This window comes from Coenobita brevimanus, chromosome 55, assembly GCF_032717465.1.
Source record: "Coenobita brevimanus isolate Jiangsu-jjx chromosome 55, ASM3271746v2, whole genome shotgun sequence".
NCBI lineage: Eukaryota > Metazoa > Arthropoda > Malacostraca > Decapoda > Coenobitidae > Coenobita > Coenobita brevimanus.
Window position 1 is genome coordinate 46,726,307 of NC_137008.1, and position 25,595 is coordinate 46,751,901.

A 25,595-nucleotide genomic window follows, 5' to 3' on the forward strand; every position below is an offset into this window, starting at 1 on the left:
TTGAATTCTTCTTTTTCCACAAGTTAGTGTGCATTTTTTAGTATCACCTACACAGTGTTTACATTCTGGAGGGTTACTTTCAGGGTCCTCAACTTATTTCTCTCATATTTCCCTAGCCTTTTGTGTTCCTCTGTGTCTTTATTATAGATTTCCTCTGATACTTTCTTCAATATTCTCATTATATTTGCCATCTCCTTTTTGTCTCTCAAAATCTTGTTTTTTATTTCTTCCTCATTTACACCAATGATTACTATAGATTTGTTGATATCTGCTGAATCTTTGACCAATTTTGGATTGTTTTGGATTTTTTTTTCACTTCCTTTTTCATGCTTTTTTCTCCGACTCTTGTTTCTAAGTCTTTCTTTACGTTCACCATTTCAGCATATGTAGTTTCCACATCATTTTTGTAGCTTTGCATTGTTTCATTCACCTGGGTTATCTTCTCCTGAATATCACTGGCCTGATCTGTCAGACTGCTTGCATGTCTAATTGTATCATTTCTGAGCTCTTCTATAATACTCTCAAGGTTGACAACTGTGCTTGCCATTTCACTTATCTTCCTTCTAAGTGAACCCACCTCAGATGACAGCTTATCTATTGTTGTGTCTTTCTTGTTCACTTCCTTTACTAGTTTTTCATTTTCCTCCTTCTGTATGTGCAGTTGCTTCTTAATTTCATCCATTTCACCCTGAAATGCCTTCTCTTGTCTGTGTACCCGTTCTGCTGCCTTGTTGAACATCTCCATTTCAGCCAGATCCTAGCAGAAATCATCCTGTTTTCTACCTTTATCTCTTTTCCTAACTCCTTCCAGATTCACTTTACTAAAGATGGTGGTCATCTTGTGGCACTACGAGCAAGAAAATTCTGCTTACAAGTATGCATTCCTTGGTGCATGCAGCAGACAGCTGATGCTCAGCGGATTCCTGCACTAATTTACTGTATTGTGTTATTTGAACAACACTTTTACTTAAACTTCCTCTTTTATATCAGAACATCATTTAGTTTAACCTAGTACAGAGGTTGACTCATATCAAGATACTATTTAGGTATGGCCAGTTGTGGCCAAGGTTGGCCAAACGCAAAACCATGCGGCATACATGCTGTCTTTCTGGTGTCTCAACTGTGTGTGTGTGTGTGTGTGTGTGTGTGTTTGCAATACCTTTCAAGTTTTATCATTAATTACATGATTAATTATTATGGAAAATCACTTGAAGTGTCTCAGTAAGTAAACAAAATGTCATATGTCATTAGCATAAATCCTGATATGCCTGAAGTAGTGTAAGAGTGGTAATTAACCACTCAAGGTATTGGTACATGTCTGTCCTGAAGGGTGGTCCAACTTTGCCCTGGAACTGCATGAACTGGATCAAATAATGATATTAATAACACAGTAAGAAGGAAGGGTTATTCATTGTATTTTATACATTCTGTAGCCCACTATGCAGGCATGATACCAAGTATGATTAAATTTCTATCACAGACTCATACTTCATTAAAAAGTTTATTTTGTGGTCCGATTCATCCTGGCTGGTGCTTCCGGATCACATCCGGGGGAGGGGGGGTGCCTGTACAATACTTAATAACTTCCTTGTTATTTTTATTATTTTTTTATTTATTTATTTTTTTTTTAATCAGACTTTTGGTATGGTTCATCAATCTATTCCCTGAGTTCCATCAGTTCTTGATTCCATAGCTTGCCAACATGTGTAGTATCTGCTGAGTCACCTAATGCCACCAGTTGGGTACCATACTACTTACCCATTGCATTTTTTGAAACTGGCAATTCCCAGGTAGTATGGTGTCTTGGCAACAGCATGGGTATATCTGTGGCACATTGGTGGGTTTATGGAATAGTATCGAAATTAACATCACAAACTAAAATCCAGTTATAACTCATGTGGTTACAATGAATTTAAACCTACAATATCCAATTACAACCCAGTGCACTGACCACACAGGAACACCTCTCCCATTACTTACTATAGGTTTCCCTCACATGAATTAAACTGTCTGGCAGTAGATGAAATAAAATACTGTATGACCACTGCTGATAACATGATAAATATGATGCTTCTGAATCCTGAACACTCTCCTGAATAAAATAATTTAAAGACAGCCAGACTGCAATATTGTTCGCATAATTCTCTGGGAAAGTTTCAACATCTTAATAATTGAGATTCCACAGTGCAGTGATCCCTTGATTAGCATGCATGAATATGGCACGTGATAATGGAACTGCATGATAACAGTAGCAAACAACTTTCAGGATTTATTCTATCTGGTACCAGGCATCCCAAGTGCAAGCCCAAAATTTCCCATTTATGACAATTTAGACGCACTATATACATTCATATTGTTATGATAAGTATCAAAAACACAGTCATGGTTAGGTTATTCGAAAGTGATGAAAAGGGCACGATGAGGAAGAAACACATACCATACATATACCTGAGATGGGCTCCCAAGGTTAAGGGGTGGAGAGTTAGTCTTCATCACCTACGATACCTCCTCAAGTAGGGTCTCACCACTGAATCCCTCAAAGCCGTCAGAAACCACAGACACTGCACCATCATTGTCAGCAGAAACCAGTCAAAAAATGCGCTATAACAGCAGGAATGCAGATTTTCATCTCATGGTGATAACAGAAACTGCTATAACCAAATGCACGATAATCAAGGAATCACTGTAATCATATCAACACACACATCCTCATTTTTCAGTTTATTTCCAATCTGCACGTGATGAAATCTTTGATAGTCACAATTTTACAACACTCACTTTCTCATCCAATTTGGAAATGCAATGGACTACTCCTTTGTATTTAATTTCTATTATAGTACATGAATGCCTTTTTAAGTGCTTTGATTAGTCATGTTTCTATACACTTGCCAGTGGTTTTAAATTGTAGTTTATGAGTTACCATAAGTAAAAGTGCATCTTCAACATGGCTTTCATACTTCTTAGTCTTGCCCACAATTAATTATTTGTTGTTAGTGTTCTTAATTAGCAAATAAAATCTGCCAATCTATAAAACAGATTCTAATGAGATTATAAAGTAACAGAAAATCATTGTTATAGCTGGAGCACAGTATAACCGTTGTTTTATAGCTGCCTAAATTTGAAAAAACATTATTTAAACAATCACCTATACATTCTAACATTTAGTCTAACTGAATAAACTTAACATAAAAATGCATAAAAAATACAATGCACTGCCAGTCTGTGCATAACAATAGCACAAATCTCATCTTTACCTCACTGCACCAGTCTTAAAACTTAAGTGGCTTTCACCTACAGGTAAGAACCTGCAGTCAAATAACAACTACATCCGCTTAGTGATTATCAGTGTTGCATTGTTCCTCTCTTCTGAGGATAGGAAGCCTCACATGGAGAATAATGTGTTAATGACTCTTAAATATAAGAACAACATTATTGTACTGCTATTTCAGTGGCCAAAATTATAGAGTGAAAGCATTTAGGTGACACTAAGAAAAAATTCTCTGCTGCTGCATGATCATTAGTTATTTGGACTATGCATACTTTACAAGCAAGGTGGAAACCATTAAACAAAAATAATGATCTGAATCTTGTAAATCATGGCAATAATACAATTAAATATTGATACCTGTGTTGTTCAAAAAGATGGCCTTCATTAATCAAGCGTTCTTTTAATGTCCGGAGACAATAATCTTACACACATGCAGCAGTGATAAATTACATGAATATTGTACTAAGATGTCATATATACTAGCATAAACATTAATTTGTATGAAATGGTCATCTGTCACACAGTTAACACACTTACATTCAACAATTACTGGTATGTACAAGTGGCAAGCAAATATAAATTACATAGCAAATTCATAACAAACATATCCACAGAGAAAGGTTGATACACCGGTAACTGTTGTTACAACCATACTTACAAAAATTAAAACTTTAAAATAGGTTGATTTTCTAGTTGGGTCAGTGGTACAACTGAAGGATAACAAATGATAACACCTTTTACTGATGTATAAATCATAACTTGACAAATAACTTCTCTTAAACACTATGGTTTACAGTTTTCTTAAAATCACCACAGCATAAACAGTTCTATATAAAAAAAAACAACAAACGCACACTGGTTTTACTGCTCTACCTATTTACAAAATTACAAATCTGACATCCTAAGAACTAGGCTCTTTATATTTTTAACTTTCTATAAAAATTACAACCAGGACACTCAAATAAAAAATCTGAGCTAAAATTACCATGACACAACACAGCCTAAAGTGATGTATTGCATAACATAAATCTAAAATTCATTAAAAATAATGATAGTCTCTCATCCCGCACTGGTTCCCCCCAAATACTGTTATTACCTTTTTCTGCGACATAATTTTTTGTGTTCTTTGTGCCAATGCAACTGCTGACACTCAATAGAACAATAGGCGGTATTCCAGCAGCAGTGATAGATGGCCTCAGCTTCACATGTCCAGCACTGCAACATAAAAAAGTTGTAAGATATTGCCTTAACTCTATACTGTGCCTATAATTAACCTAATAACACTGTACTATTTATGACCATTGATACCAAATCCCTCTGTTCATCCGGAATAAACATATAAAAGACAGCTCCATGTCTCTCTATCTAAACTTATCACTCATTCCTCCCATTCAAACTTTCTTCACATATGATTCACTGTAACACTATTTCCACTTGGGTTCCTATATAGCTCACTTGGTAAGCTACTACACTCACCCAGTTGCAAGCGCTGGTTCGAATCCTCGCAATTCTCCCTACGTGTCAAGTGGGGTTAGGGGGGGATTAGTGCCCCTCCCTGTAAAACAATTAACTCTAAGCCTTGGCCACCCCGTTTGGGATACATGGCGTCTGGCAATGAATGAATGAATGAACTATTTCCAACTACAGTGCACCCCCACACACAATGCGAACTCACACGGTGCAGATCACCTACAATGCATGGTCAACCCAGAAAATGCTTATTTTTATTGAATGCGAAATCTGCAAATTGAATTTCCCAACATGTGAATCGGCTATATGATTCCAGGGCAAAAATGGGCTTCCCACCATTACTATGGACAGTGTGAGTCAGTCACACGAAGGCAGGTGGCTGGCAACGAGCCAGATTCAAAAAGGTGGGCAACTGGTCAGCTATCTGCATGCCATCTACCGACTTTCCTGGGTAAGCAGACACTTCTCCTCAATATTGCCACAAGAACATATGTTGTACCTCGCATCCTGTGGTCCATTTTAGCATCATGGCAGTACCCACCTGTTCATCATGGCCCCACCAAAAAATCCTAAGAGCAAGAGGATCACATTAGAGTTGAAGAAACAAGCCCAGAAGTCACTTAAATAAAGGTACATGGTGTTCTATTTGTTGTTTTATTTGTAGGTCCGATTAGAAGTACTATCAGACAAAGTATTAGCAGAGTAGAGTAGGCTGGAAGGGGACCTGAAGATCAAGCCCTGGGTGGGCTGTTCACCACATCCCATTTTTCCCATACGTTCGTTGGTTCACACAATGCGAAATCGTAGAATGCAAGGGTTGCTGCTGCCCATAAACTTGCATTGTGTGAGGGTGCACTGTACATTACACAAATGGGTCATGAAGGATCCAGAAATAGGAAAGACAAAGAGTAAAGAAAGGAGAACCCTCAAATTCTCTCTCCCTCTCTCTCTCACACACACACACACACACACACACACACACACACACACACACACACACAGAAGAAGCTCCAAGCTGATTGTGGGGAAATTATGCTAAAACATCAGCGAAAAAAAGTCCAGCCTATTGTGATTATGCAAATTGAATGCGCGAGTGGTGGTCCCATCTGATACTAGTGAAAAAAACAGAGGATTAAGTCCAATAAGAGCACAAGACAGAGTAGAAATTTAAAATTTTTGTACAAGTGTACAATAGCATAAGGAGAGAGTCCATGGTTTACAGCCAGTGCAGGTGAAATTGCAGGATTCTCCAATGACGACTGGAGTGGAGGGAGTATTAACCTGAACCAAACAAGAGTAGCAGGCATAGAGACAATGAGTGAGAGGAATGCCCAGGAATTAAAAAAAGTCTATCTATCTATTGCCTGATGCCTCAATCCCATAAGGCATGGCCACAAGCAAATCTCCTCCATGTTATCTTGTCCAATGCCACTTCACTGCCTTGCTTCCAGTTCACACACCCCTCTCTCATATACCTCTCCACCCCATCCCTCCATCTCATCCTCAGCCTCCCTCTCCCTCTCCCCCCCTTCACCTCACTCACATACACTCTCCTCATTAGTAGCTCACTCTCCATCCTCTCCACACAGCCAAACCACCTCAATGTATTTCTCCTAATGCTTTCTATAACATCCATATCCACACCACGGCACTCCTTTACTTACTCATTTGTCAGTCTGTCTCTCCATGCAACTCCACATGCTCCTTTCAAATAACCCATTTCCACTACTCTCACTCCTGACTTGTGTCCTTCCAACAAGGTTCAAGCTTCACTTCCATACGTTAGAGCAGTTATCACAATACTGTCATGCAGTGACTTGTTTTCCTTCCATGTTCACTTCCTTGTTCCATATCAGTCTTTCAAAGAACCAGCAACTTTACTTTCCTGTTGTATCCTTTCAAGCACTTCACCCTCTGAACTTCCATCCTTCCTCATCACACTACCCAAGTACTTAAACACTCATATTTTCCATTTCCTTCTCATCCAGTCTCACTGTACATCTAGTGACTTCATTTCTCTCAAAGACCATAACTTTTCTTCCCAGCATTCACCTTTAGATTCCGTTTCTTACACACACTCCCAAACTCATTCACCAAGCCTTGCAGTTCCCTTTCATCTTCACTTAACAATACAGTATCATCTGCAAACAATAGGAGAGGGAGTTTCCAAACACTATCCACTCTCATTAGGGGTTGCTCCAACATCCACTGCCCTACCTTGTATCTCTTTTTTATTACCCCATCCATATACAGATTGAACAACCATGGAGACAACACATCCCTGCTTCAATCCAACATTCAGGTAGAAAAATTCACTCAGTTCACCATCCACACCCACTGCAGCCTTAGCACCCTCATACATACTCTTCATGGCATTCAACAACTTCTCATATACTCCGTATATTCTTAATATTTTCCACATTCCTTGTCTATCCACTCTGTCATATGCTTTCTCCAAATCCATGAAGGCCACATACAACTTCTTTCCCTTCTCTAGAAACTTTTCCACTAAAGACCAAAGAATGAATATCCAATCTATCCAACCTCTTCCCTTCCCAACACCTCCCTGTTCTTCTCCAACTAATTTCTCTGTTATTTCCCTAACTCAGTAAGTATCCTACCATATACTCTTCCCATTAAACTGAGAAGGCAAATACCCCTATGATTACCACACACTTCTTTTTCCCCTATTTCTTTGTACAGGGGAATAATTATACCTGACTTCCAAACCTCTGGCATCTGGCAATAGATAGACAGATAGACCAATCCTCTGGGACTCTACCTTCCTCCCAGGCCAATCTGCACATTGTCCATATCCATTCTACTACTATCTATCCCCTTGCTTCAGCATTTCACCACATACTCCATCAACTCCTGGTGGTTTCTCCAGTTTAACTTTCTTCAATGCTTCCACTACTTCAAAAATGTATGGTCAGAAATTTGAGAGTTGTAGGAATGAATATTACAACAAGAGAAAGAGATTAAGGAACTTAAACGAGGTGAAAAGCGTCTGTTCACGTAGTGCAAAGCAAGAGACAGAGAAATATCAAAATTAAAGGTGAATTATGATTCAGCCTCAAATGAAACAGAACAGCTTGAAAGAGGAAATAAGAGGTAGGAGGAAGAAAGGAATAGGATGAAAAGTACTCGAAGAGTAAGAATAAAAAACAAAAATGCAAAATGAGCACATTAAAGAAATCAAAGATGAGCATAAGAGGTGGAAGCAAATTCGGGAAAAAAGGGAAAATAAATCTAAAGGAGATTATAGAACAACAGAAGAAAGAAAACAGGAAAAGGTAGAGAAGGAAGTGGTTAGGGTACTAAAAAGTTTAGGGTACTAAAAAGTAAATAATCATTTGTCAGAAATGCAGCAAAGAAAAAATGCTTGTTTATGTCAGGTATGAAAGAAAAACCTATGTCAGTGAGGTGAGAAAGGGAAGAACTGACAGGGGCGAAGGAAGTAGTATCAACAGTTATGGAAGGAAATAATGAAGCCCAAGAGAAAATCGAAGAAATTTTTAGGCTGGGAAAATCTGTGGAAGGATGGGCAAGGCCATTAACAGTAAAATTTCAATCTCAGGTCATGGTAAATGAAATAATCAACCAGACTTGGAAATTAGCAGATAAGAAGGGATTCAAAAATATCTGGATAAGGAGAGATGCAAATGAGGAAGAGAGAGCTGTAATAAAGGAACATGTTAAGGAAGCTAAGGCTAAAAATGACCAGAGAACAGAGGAAGAGAAGACAGGGTTATATTGGAGAGTTACTGATCAAATAATAAGGAAGTGGTACCTAAGTAGAGAGGGAGAGAGAAGGATATATTAAAAAACAATGCAAAAAGATTGAAAGTGGCATATACTAATGTAGATGGTCTAATCTCGGCAAGGCTAGAAATAGATGATTTCTTGAGGGTACATGAGCCAGATGTTATGTGCTTTGTACAGACAAAGCTAAGAGAGAATACTGAAATCTAAATGGGAGATGCGAAATGCAAACTATGCAGGAGAGATAGTATGGATCTGCCATGAATGTCACACACACACCTGGAGGCACAGTAATCACACATGTTCCAACAACCTCCTCTATAAACTTGAATAGTTTTCAGGAATTATGTTTGTCCTGTCTCCATTATTATTTTCTAAAGTTTAAAGTATTGTCAATTAATACTGTCTGTCAAAAATGCAAAGAGCCACTGTCAGTACATAGTTGTATATACAAGAATGTTTTATGGAAATTTTGGTAACAGCTGATCGTAGCACCAACAAACATGGCCACCAATGTAAACAATGAGGGACCTGAATTTCCAGGATTTGACATTGAAACAATGTAAAAGAGTTTATTAAAACGTTGATTATGAGAATCAGTGCACTAGAAAAGAAAGTGGAAGCTCTAGTATCAAGAAATACAGTGATTCGTCAATTATCCGGATGTTCAGTATCTGGACGTGTTCAGTATCCGGACACAGGGCCTTAGCTCTATTAAACCATTATCCGAATTTACTTGCTATTATCCGGACATAAAAGTACCCAAGAACTTCGGCTGCCCAGCCAACGTGTCCAAACATTTGGTATTGTGGCTGCTGGGCTCAAGCCGTGAGCGGGAAGAAGTCTGTAACCCACGACGTTTTCGTTTTCGTTTTTAAAGGCTCCAACATGCTTGCATGTGTCGGCCTTGGTCACCTAATGGCGGCTCTCCACGCTGCACGATCCATTGCAGCCTCCCTGTTCAGTCCCTTAACCCTAAGGTCACACTTAATGACCTCATCCCATGTCTTTCTCGGTCTACCCCTCATAACCCCACCCCCAATATTAACACTTCTCACCTTCCTCACCCAATTATCATCCCCCATCCTCTCCACATGTCCAAACCACCTCAACCTACCTCTCCTCATCACAACACCAATACACTCCAGTCCCATCCTACCTCTCAACTCTTCCATTGTAAACCCAGCCCCTCAAGGCCTTGGACGCAGGGACGCATTGCACATCCACCTAATCATTGTCATTTCTGTACGTCTGAGCTGGCGAATATCTTCCTTCCTCACTGCCCAGGTCTCACTGCCATACAGCATTACACTCCTAACACATGCTGCATACAAAGACCCCTTAGCACTTAGGGAGAGCCCTCTCAATGTCAGGAGAGGCAAGAGCTCCCTGAACTTCTTCCAACCACTTCTCACCCTAGCCACAGAGCTAGCTCCAGCCCCACCTCCAGCACACAACATGTCTCCCAAATAACAAAACTCTTCCACACACTCAAGAGATTCACCAGCAAGTTCAATCCTTTCACGTCTGACAATCTCCACCTGCTCACAACCTGAGCTAAAATGTCCGTCCGCTCCTTTACTGAATGGTCAAAGTTGCACACTCGTCAAATCACTCCCAATGAACCTCCAGCACCCGAGCAATATGACTGTAACCTACATGTGGTGTCAAAGTGTCCGTACACATCCCCACCCAATGTCTAGTATCACGCGGCCACAGGGCTAGCTGTTTCCCCACTGCCACCGTGTGTGTAACACATACCACAAGCCACTAGTATATGTTCACTGACAGCGCTCATCCGCTTCTCCACCGAACGTCAATAGTCGTGCGGCCACAGGGCTAAATCTTGTCCAATCGCCACCACCATCAAACAGAGACCATATGCCACGAGTACATGTTCGGTGACAGCGCCCGTCTGCCTCTCTATCGAATGTCGAAAATTGTGTGGCCACTGAGCACTGAGAGGCATTTGCACCACACAAAGAGAGAGAGAGAGAGAGAGAGAGAGAGAGAGAGAGAGAGAGAGAGACCTTCCCACGCTGAGTACAATATCAGTACAATACAGTAATTTCTGTACCAATGCATATGGCAGTACAGTACTACAATAGTGTACTGTACAAAGTACAGTACTGTATGTGTGTATGTACAGTACAATACTGTACAGTATACTTACATTTGGTATGGGTATTCATTTCAATGCCACAGTCACCCACCTCTACCAAGCAGCCATACTGGGATAGGTTAGGTTTGGTAAGGTAAAATACAGTTAATCTATGTATTTTTGCCTGGGAAACATATTGAGCATATTTTTTAGAAAATCCTATGATTATTTTTGAAAGGACGAGATGAGTGTGGTTCCTGGCTGAGGGGTGCAGGTGGCCACCGCACGTGTAACACAGACCACAACCCACGAGCACATGTTCGCTAACAGCGACCGTCTGCCTCTGTATCATAGGTTGAAAATCGCGCTGCCACCAGGAGACACACACACACCACACACACAAAGAGATTCCTTCACACGCCATGATGAAAGAGTATCAGTACTGTACAGTAATTTCTGTACCAATGCATATGACAGTACAGTACTACAGTACTGTACTGTACACAGTATTGTACTGTATGTACACAGTATTGTATTGTATGTACACAGTATTGTTCTGTATGTACAGTACAATACTGTATTGTACCATACCATACACTGCCATACAGTGAGGGTATTCATTTCAATACCACAGTCAGCCACCTTAGCCAAGCAGCCCTATTAGGAAAGGAAACGTTAGGTTAGGTTAGGTTGGTTAAAGATTACCTATGTAATTTTGCCTGGGAAAGACACTGAGCATATCTTTTAGAAAATTCTATGGTTATTTTTCAACGGAGGAGGCGAGTGTTATTCCCGGCTGATGGGTACCAGTGGCCACCACGCATGTACCATGAGTAAATGTATGGCAAAACCACCCATCTGGCTCTACACCGAATGGTGGGAGTCTCCCGGCCTCCGGGATTAGTGCAGAAACCCTCTATCATGCGCACCTGTCCGCTTCCCTACCGAATGGTCAGAGTCGCCTGGCGGGCCGCATGAGTTATACACTGCCTGAGGCGGTGATCTACGGGTCATCTGCTGTTGCTGTCATGTACTAACCCTTCCCTCACCAAACAGAAGTGAACCTTACAGACAGGTGTCAGTTTGCTGCGTGTTGCTTCCTCTGTGCTCGAAAGCAACTGTTTGGTGTGATATGGTAGTGCTGTTATGTCCTGCTTCCTGGCAAACAGAAGCCCGCACCTCAGTTCCTACCTTTCTGCCCCTCGTGAGTGGTTCTGCTTGCAAAGATGGCTGTGACTGGTTGCTTTTGTGGTGGTTCCCTACTTTCTTCAGGTTGTGGCCCTGCTCTGCTGCATTCTTGTGTGTGTGGTGATGACCCTACCACCACCTGAGATGCGAAAGAGGAAGGTTCTGAGTCCGGAGAAGAAGCGTGAAATATTGGGCAAGGATGACGTGGGCTGGACCACAGGAGGCATTCTTCGCAAATATGATCTAGCCTGTTCAAAATTGTTCGATATCAAGAAGTCACACGACAAGTTTACGCAATATGGACAGGACTTTGGCGAAAGCACACGACGCTGTGACAGGAGGGTAATGGCCCAGACCCAGCATGCTATTATCGACCGGTCGACTTTGATGTAGTTTTGTCAGCAACATAGTGCTGGTGTGCTAGTGCGTGGGACCGAGGTGAAGGCTGCTGCTGAGAAGTTTGCACACCTGCACAACATCCAGGACTTCAAGGTGTCAGAGGGATGGCTCTTCAGGTTCAAGGTATGACATGGACTTTCGGGCTGTAAGGCACACGGTAAAGCCTTGGAAGCAGCAGCGGAAATAGATGACCTGTTTCACCAGAAAGTGCAGCGCCTGATCAAGGATAAGGGCCTTGCCCTTGGTCAAGTCTATAACACTGATGAAATTAGTCTGTTCTACCACTCCTTGCCCACCCACACCCTGGCTGAGGAAAGAGAGAAGTCTGTGCCTGGTTGGAAGTTGTCCAAACAACGTGTCTCTGTTTTGTGCTGTGCCAATGCTAACGGGACGCACCGCCTCAAACCCATTGTTGTTGGGCGTGCAAAACAACCACATTGTCTCCGTGGGTTGATGGCTAGCCTGCCTGTTGTGTGGTACCATTCTGTGAAGGCTTGGTTTACCGCTAAGATCTAGATTGGTTCCACAGACATTCTGTTAAGGAAGTTATCCGTCATCAAAAAGAGGTCCTTGGAATCACTTGTGGCAAGGTGAAGGCACTCCTGCTCCTGGACAATATTCCTGTGCATCCATCTGAGATGGATCTGGTTTCTTTTGACACGTGGATTATGTGCATGTTTCTGCCACCAAATACGACTGCCCTAATTCAAACAATGGATTAGGGTGTGATCGTGGCTGCGAAGAGACTGTACTGCTGGAGGTTCCTCAACAAGGTGATGGTGGTGCTGGAGGATGAGGACGCGGTGGAAGACACACGTGGGAAGCAAACCTTGCAGAATCTTTGGCATTAAGACCTGAAGACTGCCGTGTTCAACCGGGCGAATGCATGGAAGGAAGTCTCTGTCAAAACCCACAAGTGGTTGGTCTCATCTCCTGCAGGGAATCGAAGCCAAGCACAACTTCGAGGGCTTTGACATGGATGATTTCCACAGTTGCCTTAGACAGGCAGGAGAGCAGATGAACGTCGATGACATGCGGGATTGGTTAGACGATGATGGGGGCAATCCTGGCTACCAGACCATGTCCAATGAGGAGATCACCGCTGCTGCCCCTGACTTTCTCATGACTGACATTAAAATTTCTTCAGCTGATGTATTTTCTGCCATCACAGGCCTCAATACTAATAAGGCATATGGGCCTGATGGAGTCCCTTCTGTTGTTCTTAAGAACTGTGCTTCTGTGCTTACACCTTGCCTAGGCAAACTCTTTCGTCTTTTTCTATCAACTTGTACCATTCCTTCTAGCTAGATGTTTGCTTTCATTCAGCCAGTCCCAAAGGGTGACCATTCCCAACCCTCTAACTATCGTCTAATTGCTTTAACATCCTGTATCTCAAAAGTATTCGAGTCAATTCTTAATAGAAAAATTTTAGAGCATCTTTCCTATCACAAGCTTCTTTCTGATCAACAGTATGGGTTCTGTCAGGGATGCTCCACTGGTGATCTTCCCATCTACCTTTCAGACTCCTGGTCATCCTCCTTTTGGGACTTTGGCGAAAGCTTTGCCATTGCACTTGACATCTCAAAGGCTTTTGATCGAGTCTGGCGTAAATCTTTAATTTCCAAACTGTCCTCTTATGGTTTCTATCCTTCTTTCTGTGCCTTCATCTACTATAGCTGCTGTTGTAGACGGCCATCATTCTTCTCCTAGATCTATCAACAGTGATGTTCCTCAGGGCTCTGTCCTTTCACCAACTCCCTTCCTTTTATTCATCAATGACCTTCTAAGCTGTACATCTAACCCTATCCACTTATACACTGATGACTCCACTCTTCACCTCTCTATTCGGTTCCCCCAACACCCATCTCAGCAGTTACTTCAACAAACAAGAGATGATGCTATGGCACACCTAATGTCTGACTTGGCTCGTATCTCTAACTGGGGTAAAAATATTCTTGTTGTTTTTAATGCATCAAAGACTCAGTTCTTACACCTATCAACCCAACAGAATCTTCCACAGGTGTACCCACTAATGTTTAATACTATTTAGCCTAATCCTGCATCATCCTTGAACATGCTTGGGGTTTCATTTAGTCAGGACTTATCTTGGAAAGATCATATTACATCTCTAGTAAAATCTGCTTCCAAGAGATTAGGTGTGATAAGCCGACTCCATTCCTTCTTTACCCCTGCACAATTATTGACTCTATACATGAGTTTTATCCGCCCCTGTGTGGAGTACAACTCTTATATGTGGAGAGGTTCCCCACATACAGCTCTTCTCAACAGAGTGGAGTTAAAGGCTTTTCGTCTCATTAACTCTCCTCCTCTTACTGACTCCAGTCAACCTCTTGTCTCTTCGCCGCACTGTTGCATCTTTTATCTCTTTTCTATGGCTACTTCAATGATCACTGCTCCTCTGAACTGTCTGCTTGCATTCCTACACCTCTGCAACGGGCGCGTATTACCTGTTTAACAGCATACTCTCATCCCTTTTCTGTCCAACTCTCTAATGCAAGAGTTAACCGTTACTGCCAGTCCTTCATTTATGAAACAGGTCAACTCTGGAACTGTCTCCCTCTGTCCATATTTCCTGCTTCCTATGATCTCCAGTCTTTCAAACACAGTGTGTCCTGGCATCTCGAAATGATTGGATCTTGAATAAGGCTCTCTCTTGTATTTTGCTTTTCTCTTGGAAGGAACAGTTATTGTGGGCTCGTGGCCTTTGGTTCCTTCTTCCTCACATTTAAAAAAAAAAAAAAAAGCACAGAAGAGGATAGCAGGACCATCAAGGATGAGGATGAGGACCCTGCCTCGCAGTCCTCCGCAACTCCTTCACTCCCTCGTTTCAGTGTCCTCCATGGCTACCTGGAGGGAATGTTGGAGTATGCCGAGCATCCACACTGTGACAGGGAGTTGGTGCCACTCAGCTTGGCGATGGAGCTACAGGCAGTCCAGGACGCTGTTATCCTCCGGCAGAATCGTTGGTCCTACCATCAGACCAGGATCGACTCATTCTTCAAGCCTGTGACCACCACCACCACCACCACCACAACCACCTCCTTGTTTCCCACCTTCACCTTCGGACCTGCAACCATGCACGTTGACAGCCAATAAGTCTCCGTTAGATGTAGGTTTGCGGCTGTCTTCGAAGTCTCCTGAGGTGGGTAGGTCACCATCACTGCACCGCACATCACTGGTCATTCCCCAGCTCCAGCAGATTGAGGACGAGGACAAGTTCTCCGGCCTCTGTTAGGCGCTAGTGTTTGCCACTAGACCACATAGGACAACCTGCTGGAGGTGACGGGTTACGAAGCCCGGCAGCAGCGCTCTGGGTGGTAAGTACCCCAACCGAATGTTTTTCAGCAGGTAGCTTTAGGTTCTTTCATAGTTTCCTTGGTGCTAAAATTTATGTAGGATATTCCTGTGTTCTGAGGTCACAATATGGCTGAATGACCCAAAAACAGTGCCAAAAATAGGAGAGGTACTGTACATGTGGTGGTGTTTAGGTAGTGGTTTTTTTTTTTTTTTTCAGTGGTTTTTATGCATGGTTTTCTTGGTGCTGAAAATCATTTTGGATATTCTTATGTATATTTTGATGCCAAAATATGCCAGAATGGCCTGAAAACACTACTAAAATAAGGAGGGGTACTGTATATACAATAGTGTTTAGGTTGGGTGTTTTTTGGTTTTCAGTGGTTTTTCTGCATGGTTTTCTTGGTGTGTAGCATTACTTTTGATAAGCCTATGTGTGTTTTGATGTCTAAATATGCCTGAATGACTGGCAAACACTGCCAAATTAAGCATAGGTACCGTAGAAATAAGTTTGGCATAGATTGGAGGTGGGTATAGGTAGAGTCTGGGTGTGGTAAGGGAATAGTGTTCATTATTCGGATGTTACCACAACCCAGACATGCCTTTAGAGCTATTATGTCTGGACAATTGAAGGACTACTGTATACAGTGAGCTTGCACAATGCACGTGTGGATGGGCGGTCCACGACCTCGCGCACTGTGATTTTGCGTACTGTGAATACATAATCTTATGAGAAAAATAACATATGGGCAGGACCCCTCAAAATTTGATATTTTTTTAACCTCAGAGATATAATAAATGGGAAATTTTTAAGACATACAATGAGTCCACGAAATACGAAAACCCAAAGTACGAATTTTTGATGGTACGAAATCAATTAATATAGGACAAATTCCACAGTATGAAAATATCTGTCTCGATGATATGAAAATCAATACTCGATACAAAAGGAAATGCAGAGATAGCCCGATTATCCAAACTATATGATGTGAAGAAGTGCCTGAATAATCTGAAATCACGATTAATCTGGCGGAAACAAAACACAAGTGCTGTTAGATTGATTTATTTACTGGTAAATGTACAATGACAGATACAACTATCTTTCCAGTTCAGTCTCAAGAAAAATTACACCAGGCGAAATACAATGAAAACCCTATTTCTACCAGTGCATGTTTCAAATGGTTCAATTTTTCCACACTATATTCGTCAGACTTTGGGAAGATACTTGTGTCTTTCATTGTACACTTGAAGCAGCAGAAAGACCTTTCCAATTCAATTCATAATCCTCCAGCTTGTTTCTGTAATTTTCTGACAACTTTCAGTTTGGCAAATTACTTTGTCTTGCTGAAAAATTTCCTCCCCGTTATTATCGTCACATTCCCCTATCATCGTTTCCAGCGCAGTGGAAGAAACTCAACGTGCTCAAAGGTGGATATCATTTCCCAATTTCCCAACTGGAGGTTAGGTTAGGTTAAAATGATTAGGTACAGATAAGCTCGGTTAGGCCAGGTTCAGTTAAACAATTAGGGAAGGACAGTCCTTTCTGCCTTAATGTTAATGAAATAAACAAGAGTTGTCATACCAGAACAGCTAAAAATGACAGGGAAACAGATTTAATAAGAAACGTTTATTGTATTTACCATACCAGAAATAATCTGAAAAATATAACAGACTATCAGGAAGAACTGATTTGGTAAGGTGCTTTTACTATTTAAAGTAAAACATATGTTTAGCCCCCTCAATGGCTGTGGGTTCAGATATTTGCGTGCTCCCGTGGTTAGCCTTGGGACCATTTTTTCAAAGTTCTAAAATTAATTTTTTTCTTACATATGTGAAAAGACTCATCTGGCACACCTGGCTTCCCCCCCCCCAAACCCATCCTAAAATTTGCTATGATTCATGTAAGAATTAATAAAATTAGGATGCGTGTTACATCAGCATGTATACATCGGCCGAAAACATCTGGGATGAAGTGAATTGTGAACGCCAGACTGCTTGAGGTGGTAGAGTAGGGTCACGTAAACACACCAGCGACCCTCATTCCCTTCCCATAATTGCTTGCAGTTTTTTATAGCTCACCCTAACTCAACGTCACTGACACCAGTACAGTAAGGCATTGTTCAAGGCCAGCAGCTATGAAAGTGATAATGGAATACATTATTGTTTGTATCAGTCCTCTCTCTTTCACACATACACATAAGAACAAACAAAAGCATGAGCAGTAAATGTACACTAACTCTAAGGAGCAGAAATAACTGTGCTCAGTCAGTCCGAAATATATTGGGAAGAGTGATACCAAACGAAGAATGTGGAACTGAATGCTAACCTACGGGAACACGTGGGACGAAAGAGTAATTTTTTTCTGATTAGTATTTGTAAGGAGAGTGGAAAGTAAGGAGAGTGGAAAGGTTACAAGAGGATGAGAAAAAGGCAGAGTATAAGAGAGAAGTTGAGGAACGACTGGGCAAATATGAATTGGAGCAGATGGGAGATGTGGAAGATGTGTGCAGGATATTTACAGAAGAAATATGTGCAGCATGTGATGTGGTGTGTGGGATGACGAGAAGACAGAGGGGTGTGCAAGGAACAGCGTGGTGCAATGAAGAGGTGAGACAGGCTGTGGCACAAAAGAAGAAAGCATACAATGAATGGATGAGAAATAGGGGCGTGGAAGAAGTTGAGAGGCGGAAGAGAGAGTTATATGTAGAAAGAAAGAGAGAGGTGAAAAGATTATTATGAGAAAGAAGAGAGCTGATGAGGAATTTGGAAGGAACTTGAGTGTAAAGTGAAGGGACTGTAAGTAAATGTTCTGGAAAGAGATTAAAAGAGTAAGACAGGGTGGAAGTGAAGTTAGCAGGGGAGTGAAAGATAAAAATGGTAGATTACTAGTGGAGAAGGGAGAAAAAGTAAGCAGATGGAGAGAACACTTTAAGGAATTGCTTAACATAGAGGATGGAAGTAATGCGAGTATAAGTGGCTGGGGAATGGCTGGGAGAAGGAGGGAGGTGAGAAGACAGGAAGAAATCAGTAGGACAGAAGTTGTGGAAGCAATGAAGAAAGTTAAATTGGGGAAAGCCCCAGGAATTGATGGAGTGTGTGGTGACATGCTGAAGTATGGGGGAGATAGTAGTAGAATGGATGTGGAAAATGTGCAGATTGGCCTGGGAGGAAGGTAGAGTCCCGGAGGATTGGAAGTCAGGTATAATTATTCCCTTGTGCAAAGGAAAAGGGGAAAAAGAAGTGTGTGGTAATCATAGGGGCATCTGTCTTCTTAGTATAACAGGAAAAGTGTATGGTAGGATACTTATTGACAGAGTTAGAGAAAGAGCAGAGGAATTAGTTGAAGAACAGGGAGGCTTTAGGAAGGGAAGAGGTTGTGTAGATCAGATATTCATTCTTACATCTTTAGTGGAGAAGTTTCTAGAGAAGGGAAAGAAGTTGTATGCGGCTTTCATGGATTTGGAGAAAGCATATGACAGGGTGGATAGACAAGGATTGTGGAAAGTATTAAGAATATATGGAGTAGATGGGAAGTTGTTGAATGCTGTGAAGAGTATGTATGATGGTGCTAAGACAGTGCGTGTGGATGGTGAACTAAGTGAATTTTTCTCTTTGAAGGTTGGGTTGAAACAGGGATGTGTCATGTCTCCATGGTTGTTCAATCTGTACATGGATGGGGTAATAAAAGAGGTACAAGGTAGGGTAGTGGATGTTGGAGTGGCCCTGGTGAGGGAGGGTAGTGTTTGGAAACTCCCTGTACTGTTGTTTGCAGATGATACTGTGTTGTTGAGTGAAGATGAAGGAGAGCTGCAAGGCTTGGTGGATGAGTTTGGGATAGTGTGTAAGAAACGGAATCTAAAGGTGAACGTAGAGAAGAGTAAAGTGATGGTTTTTGAGAGAGGTGAAGGCAATGAATGTACAGTGAAGTTGGATGGTGAGGAATTGGAAAGTGTGAGTACATTTAAGTACTTAGGTAGTGTGATGAGTAAGGATGAAGGTTTGGAGGGTGAAGTGCTTGAAAGGGTACAGCAGGGAAGAAAGGTTGCTGGCTCCTTGAAAGCAGTGATAAGAAGCAGGGAAGTGAGCATGGAAGTGAAAAAGTTACTACATGACAGTATTGTGATACCACCTCTTATGTATGGAAGTGAAGCTTGGACGTTGTTGGAAGGACACAAGTCAAGAGTGAGAGCAGTGGAAATGAGTTATTTAAGAGGAGCCTGTGGAGTCACATGGAGAGACAGGCTGACAAATGAGGATATAAAGGAGTGTTGTGGTGTGGATGTGGATGTGATAGGAAGTGTTAGGAGGAATACACTGAGGTGGTTTTGCCATGTGGAGAGGATGGAGGGTGAGAGACTGACAAAGAGAGTGTATGTGAGTGAGGTGGAGGGGGGAAGAGGGAGGGGGAGGCTGAGGATGAGATGGAGGGATTGGATGGAGAGGTATATGAGAGAGGGGGGTGTGAGTTGGGAGCAGAGCAGTGAAATGGCAGGGGACAGGGCGACGTGGAGGCGATTTGTTTGTGGCCACCCCGAACGGGATTGAGGTATCTGGCAATAGATAGATAGATAGCAAACATTTATGTTCCACATCGTCTCTTAAAATTGTAAAACCCATAATCTTTCGTGTAAGCATACAGCCTAAAGACCTTACCAATTCACTTCATATTCCTCTAGTTTGTCTTCTATATTTTTCTGACTATTTTGAGGGTGGTAAATTATGTTCTCTTGCTGAAAGAAACATACAGTACTCAAAATTAGGGTGCATGTAACATAAGCAAGTAAACATCGGCAAATACATCTGGAGAGAAGAGAACACCTGACTGATGGGATGGTAGAGTAGGGTCATGTACACACACCAGTGACCTTCGTTCCCTTCCCGTAATTGTTCGTAGTTTTTTATGATGCCCTAACTCAACGTCGCTAATACCGAAACAGTGAAGTGTTGTTCAAGGCCGGCAACTATGAAGAGGTTAATGGAATACTGTATGAAAAATTCAAAATAGGCACGGTGTATAGCGCCGCACTCACTTGTTGAGAGAAAATGAACTAACCCCTCTCTGGTAAACAAATTTTCGCGCGCTTCTCAGTTGAGTCCACGTCCCTCCTCTCCTCACAGCCTTGCTGTACGTGAGGATATTTTCGCAGCCCTTCACGTTTTCGTATTGTTTCGCCTTGCCTTCCAACGCTGATTGGATTCTGTGTCTGAGCTGGATGATACACTTTACTGCCAAAAAATGCAGCACTGTTTCTGAGCCAGATATTGCCTAATTTCACCAGATACTGTTTTAATTGGGTTTATCCAACAGCAACAGATAATGCGATAGGCTGGATATTGTGACGATGGATAAATGAGAGATAACTGTGCACAGTATATCACACTGAGAATATGAAAAATGAATAACATGAGGTAGTCATATATTATATGTTACCCCTTTAAGACACAATTTCCAGATCTAAATGAATGTGTAATGAATCATTCCACACGCACCAACCCCATTCCTGATGTTTTTACTTAGGGGATTTCAAATTCAGATGATCTAGTTTGGAAGACCAGTTACAGAAAATTCTTGTGACTGCAAAAACCTATTTTAGTTTCAAATGCTATGGTGATGATATAGCAACAATAAGGATGCGACAACAATGAAATTATCCTTAGTAAGGATACCTGAGGTGGCAGCTAGACCTTTCTGTCCTTTATTCCTTGTTTTCCCCTCACTTGTTATACTTTAACTGTAATTAGTTACTCTATTTCCTACTGATGCAATATTATTTTCAGTTACATGAAGGTGTGAAAGATTTTGTCTTTTTCTCGTACATTAGACAATAAAGAGGACCAGAACATAAGCTTACAAACGCTTGCACTACAAAAGCACATAATTTTGCTTTGTCTTTAATCTGTAATATCTTTCTTTTTAATTGCTATGTCCTGCTAAACTCAGTATGTTGACTGGAAGCTTTCAACTCAGTGATTTGTTTATGAACTTCTGCATTTAATTACTCTTGCCAACTGTTTAACACTATGGATATTAGACTGCGACACAGATTTGGCATTCTCCATGGAGATCCAACTCTTGGCAAACTTCTAAGGTTCTTTGTTTTCATTCACTGATAGTCCTCTGGCTTATATTAAGTCTTCCAGACTTCTTACTGGAAAACTGGCCAAATGCAGTGTAACAACTACATGCTTTAAGCAAAAATTGTCTCCAATCGTGTTTGTTGATCGGGTCATTTAAAATAGCCTGCTAACTTATGCCACTTTCCCTCTTTCTGTCATCAGCCATGGAGACAACAGAAATGGAAATAAAATGACTTTAAATTATTCACTAGTATTCTAACAGAAATTATTCTGTGAATAATGACGACTGATTTTAATTACTTATAGAAGCCCTTTTCTTTTTAGTCTTATGCTACTAAACATTACTGCATGTTACACAGTACATTTAAACTCTGCAAATTATTCCTGACTGTCCCTGAGCGATAGTTCTAAAATTCCAGTAAGTTATGTTTAGGATATCCTGTTTTTGTAACTAACAGTTTCCTAAAATTCTGAAGTGTACAGGTACTTTGGCATTCACTTATTGTTTGTCTTACAATTTACATAACAGGTTTCACCTTGTAAAGGTAAAAGAAAGAGTATGTGCATTATTGCTGAATGAAATCTTCTGGATACTCTGCCATCACTTCAAGGAGAGACTGTACATAAACAAATGAATGCAAAATTACTTTCCCATACAACTTACTGATTGATGATAATTTTGAATACAACTGCAGTGTTTTAGAACAAGTCATCATACAGGAGACGAGGAAAAAGAAAAATGTAAGAAAAATACTTCATGGTTAGTAACCAGTACTATACTGATAATTACCATCATCTGGAGTTAAGAGATGAAAGATAAATGGTAGTTATAAAAACACTGGATAACAGAATGCATGATGCATGCTTGTTAGCCTGTAGTACAGTGTTCGTGTTAAAAACATATCTAAATCATGAGAATTAGGACAAGGATAGCCAGATAAATGATTTCTCAGAAGTTTAAATAGTCTGTTAACACAAGCACTTTCAGTTTTAGAGGTTGCACTGTATAAGTTTCTGATGGTAGCAATAAATTATGAAAGCAGCTTCTCGTGAAAGTTACTGGTAGCAAGATACACTTCCTTCTTATTCCTCTTTACCACTTGATCTCAACTATGGATTACCGGTAACCAATTGCTTTAAATCGCATTTAATCTTTATCTCTGGTGAACATTAAGTCTGAATGGGCATGGCTTACTCTGTAACTCTGACTAATGTAATTTAAACACAGAAGAGTGATGCTAGACATGTACTTCTAACTGATGTCAACAAAGATCAATTAAACAATACTATATAAAAAAAGGCTAAGCCCGGGTAGATCACATTCATTAATAAGCATATGCATGCAATCAGTATGTGCATGTGCACACAACACTGCTGACATCATATGGCAGTTATTCAATGGCAGTATGTAAGGCAGGGTTTCAAGGTTTTGAATTCACCACAGAAGAGCACTACATAATTCTCCTTGTCACTTAGCTTCACTCCTAGCCATAAACTTTAAGAGAATCATCCCATAATCCTTAAGAAAAATATGGTTGAGTAAGTAACTGCATATTCTTAACTGTTCAGCCCTCAGGCTGTGTAATGAAGCCAAAACCTTTTTCAATCACAAAGAAAGCTTCAACTGATGAATTCTCATACTGCACAAGACTAAGAGTTAAGTAATTCTGATAAAACCTAACCTCTGTTCAAACTCATGAACACTGAGCTACTTACCCACTGTTTCTTCTTTGTATCAGATATAGCATGTTTGTGCCGTTCCTCAATCTCAGAGATCTTGGCACGGAACTCTTCCTTAACTCGATCAGCTTCTTTCTCCATTTGTTTGATAGTGGACTGGATAACCTTTTGTTTCTCTGTCTCATATTCTCTTCTTAGCTAAAATGAGAGAAAATCATTAAATATAATGCACAATACTTGTGTGTAAACAAAAGAGAGTTTAAAAATGAAAGAGTACCAATATATGGATTACAGTAAAAGAAACTGCAAAGCAAAAAATTTTGTAGAGTGATTCCTTGGGATACAGATGACAAAATATTAAACTCAATGTCTTACAAGATAACAAAAGGGGCATGAATGTAAACTCTGAATCCTTCCTCCTCTTCTCTTCATACTGGTGAGGGGATATGGCAACTCCACCATCCAGCAATTGCAATGGAAACAGCTTCATACCTATCTATCTATCTATCTATTGCCAGACACCATAATCCCGTAAAGGGTGGCCATTTGACACTGAGTTAGTTGTTTTACAGGGAGGGGCACCAACCCTCCACCAACCCACTTGTTGACACGTAGGGAGCACGTATAGTTTGGTTATATGGTTACCACCCAGCGTTGTAAATGGTTTCTTGGCTTACAGGAAACCATTTGGCTTGTCACTCAATGTAAAGCCACCTGTAAAGGAAAGAAAAGGCATAAGAAGTGACAGGAAAGATAGGAGAAATAGGAAGAGATCCTATGGCATAAAAAGGAGGCAACTGTACCCAAGGCTTTCTATCTCTTATAACTAATGTATCCATTGAGATCTGAGATGTTTGTTCTAGATCACAGAGGACAAAGAATGAATACTACTCATAAAGTCTTAACATTTAAGGACTGTGGGAATAGGCTTGTTTGAATGTTTAGAACCATAAAGGACAGATGACAGTTTCAAAATGGCCAACTTTTTTTTCTCTCTCTCTTTTTTGACCATAAACATACAGCAGCTCTCAAAATACACAACTAATGTGTTAACCTGACTCACAAAACTATACATCTCAACTCCTTGACCCCATTTCATAAAAGCTGATGTTAATCTCTCAAATCTGACCCTGACTTTTTCATTTAATACCATGTGTGACATCAACTTCTACCTATCTATCTATTGCCAGACGCCTTAATCCCTTACACAGGGTGACCACAAACAAATCGCCTCCACGTCACCCTGTCCCCCGCCATTTCACTGCCCTGCTCCTAATTCACACACCCCTCTCATATACCTCTCCACTCTATCCCTCCATCTCATCCTTGGCCTTCCCCTCCCTCTCTCCCCCTCTACCTCACTCACATACATTCTCCTCATCAGTCTTTCACTCTCCACATGGCCAAACCACCTCAATGTGTTTCTCCTAATGTTTCCTATCACACCAACATGCATACTGATATTTCTAAATATGTACCTTGCTACAAAGAGATAAAACATGTGTAAGACAGTGATTAAAAAAGTAGAACATGTGTTAGACGATGATAATGAAGAGGTTCAAAACAACTAATGCTGAACAGCAGTGGCACCTACCATCATTACCAGAAAGGCTTATTTTGCCACCTCACCTCCTCAAGTAACTCTTGTGATACTGCACTGTGTCATAGAGGTAATAGCTTTTGTTGCCTCAACTTCACTATCTCAGTCCCCTGTATTGTCCATCTGCCTTCTTTCAGTTATAACCTTATTGTCAGAGTGCATACAAATTACATTGGTATGCCCATGACTATGCTCTCTTTGCTTTTTTCCTTTTTGTCTTCCCACCCCTCCCTTTCTGCTTTTCTTCCATCTCCTTTCTTCTCTCTCCTTTTCTCCTTCTGTTATTTTTCTCCCACTTTTCCCTTTTCTCTCATTTTGTTTCTTCTTCCTCTGTCACTCAGAAATGAAATATATCCATTATTTAATCTATTTTCTGCCCCATCAGCAGCACTTGGGCCTGGAGCTAGGTTACTCAGTCCCAACATTTAAGACAAGGGCAACCAATCTTATTCACCCCTGAGTGGTATCATGTGAGCAATACACCCAGCCCATCCCTCAGATGTATCCCAGCACCCCCCAACTGGCTGGACTGCCTAAACCCACTAGACCACCAGAGGTTATATGGTTACTACCCAGCACAGCACATAGTTTCCTGGGTTACAGTATACTGTAGTAAACAGTTTGGACGGTCACTCTGCATAAAGTCACCCGAAGGTAACCTAACACTGAGTGAGAGGATGGTGGGCAGTCTTCCCTATTGCTACAGGACAGCATATAGTTGAGACTGAACA

General features: G+C 41.0%; 1 protein-coding gene across 1 annotated transcript in view; it reads right to left on the minus strand.

Moving 5' to 3' along the window:
• Positions 1-3,958: 3,958 nt before the first annotated feature.
• LOC145401213 (zinc finger MYND domain-containing protein 11) overlaps positions 3,959-25,595 on the minus strand; it is a 643,482-nt gene continuing 621,845 nt past the window's right edge. The window contains exons 15-16 of the mRNA XM_080273521.1: positions 23,301-23,462; positions 3,959-4,483 (exon numbers count right to left, since the gene is read on the minus strand). Coding sequence (XP_080129647.1) covers positions 4,361-4,483; positions 23,301-23,462 — 285 coding nt within the window. The 3' untranslated portion in view covers positions 3,959-4,360. The remainder of the gene's footprint in view (positions 4,484-23,300; positions 23,463-25,595) is intronic.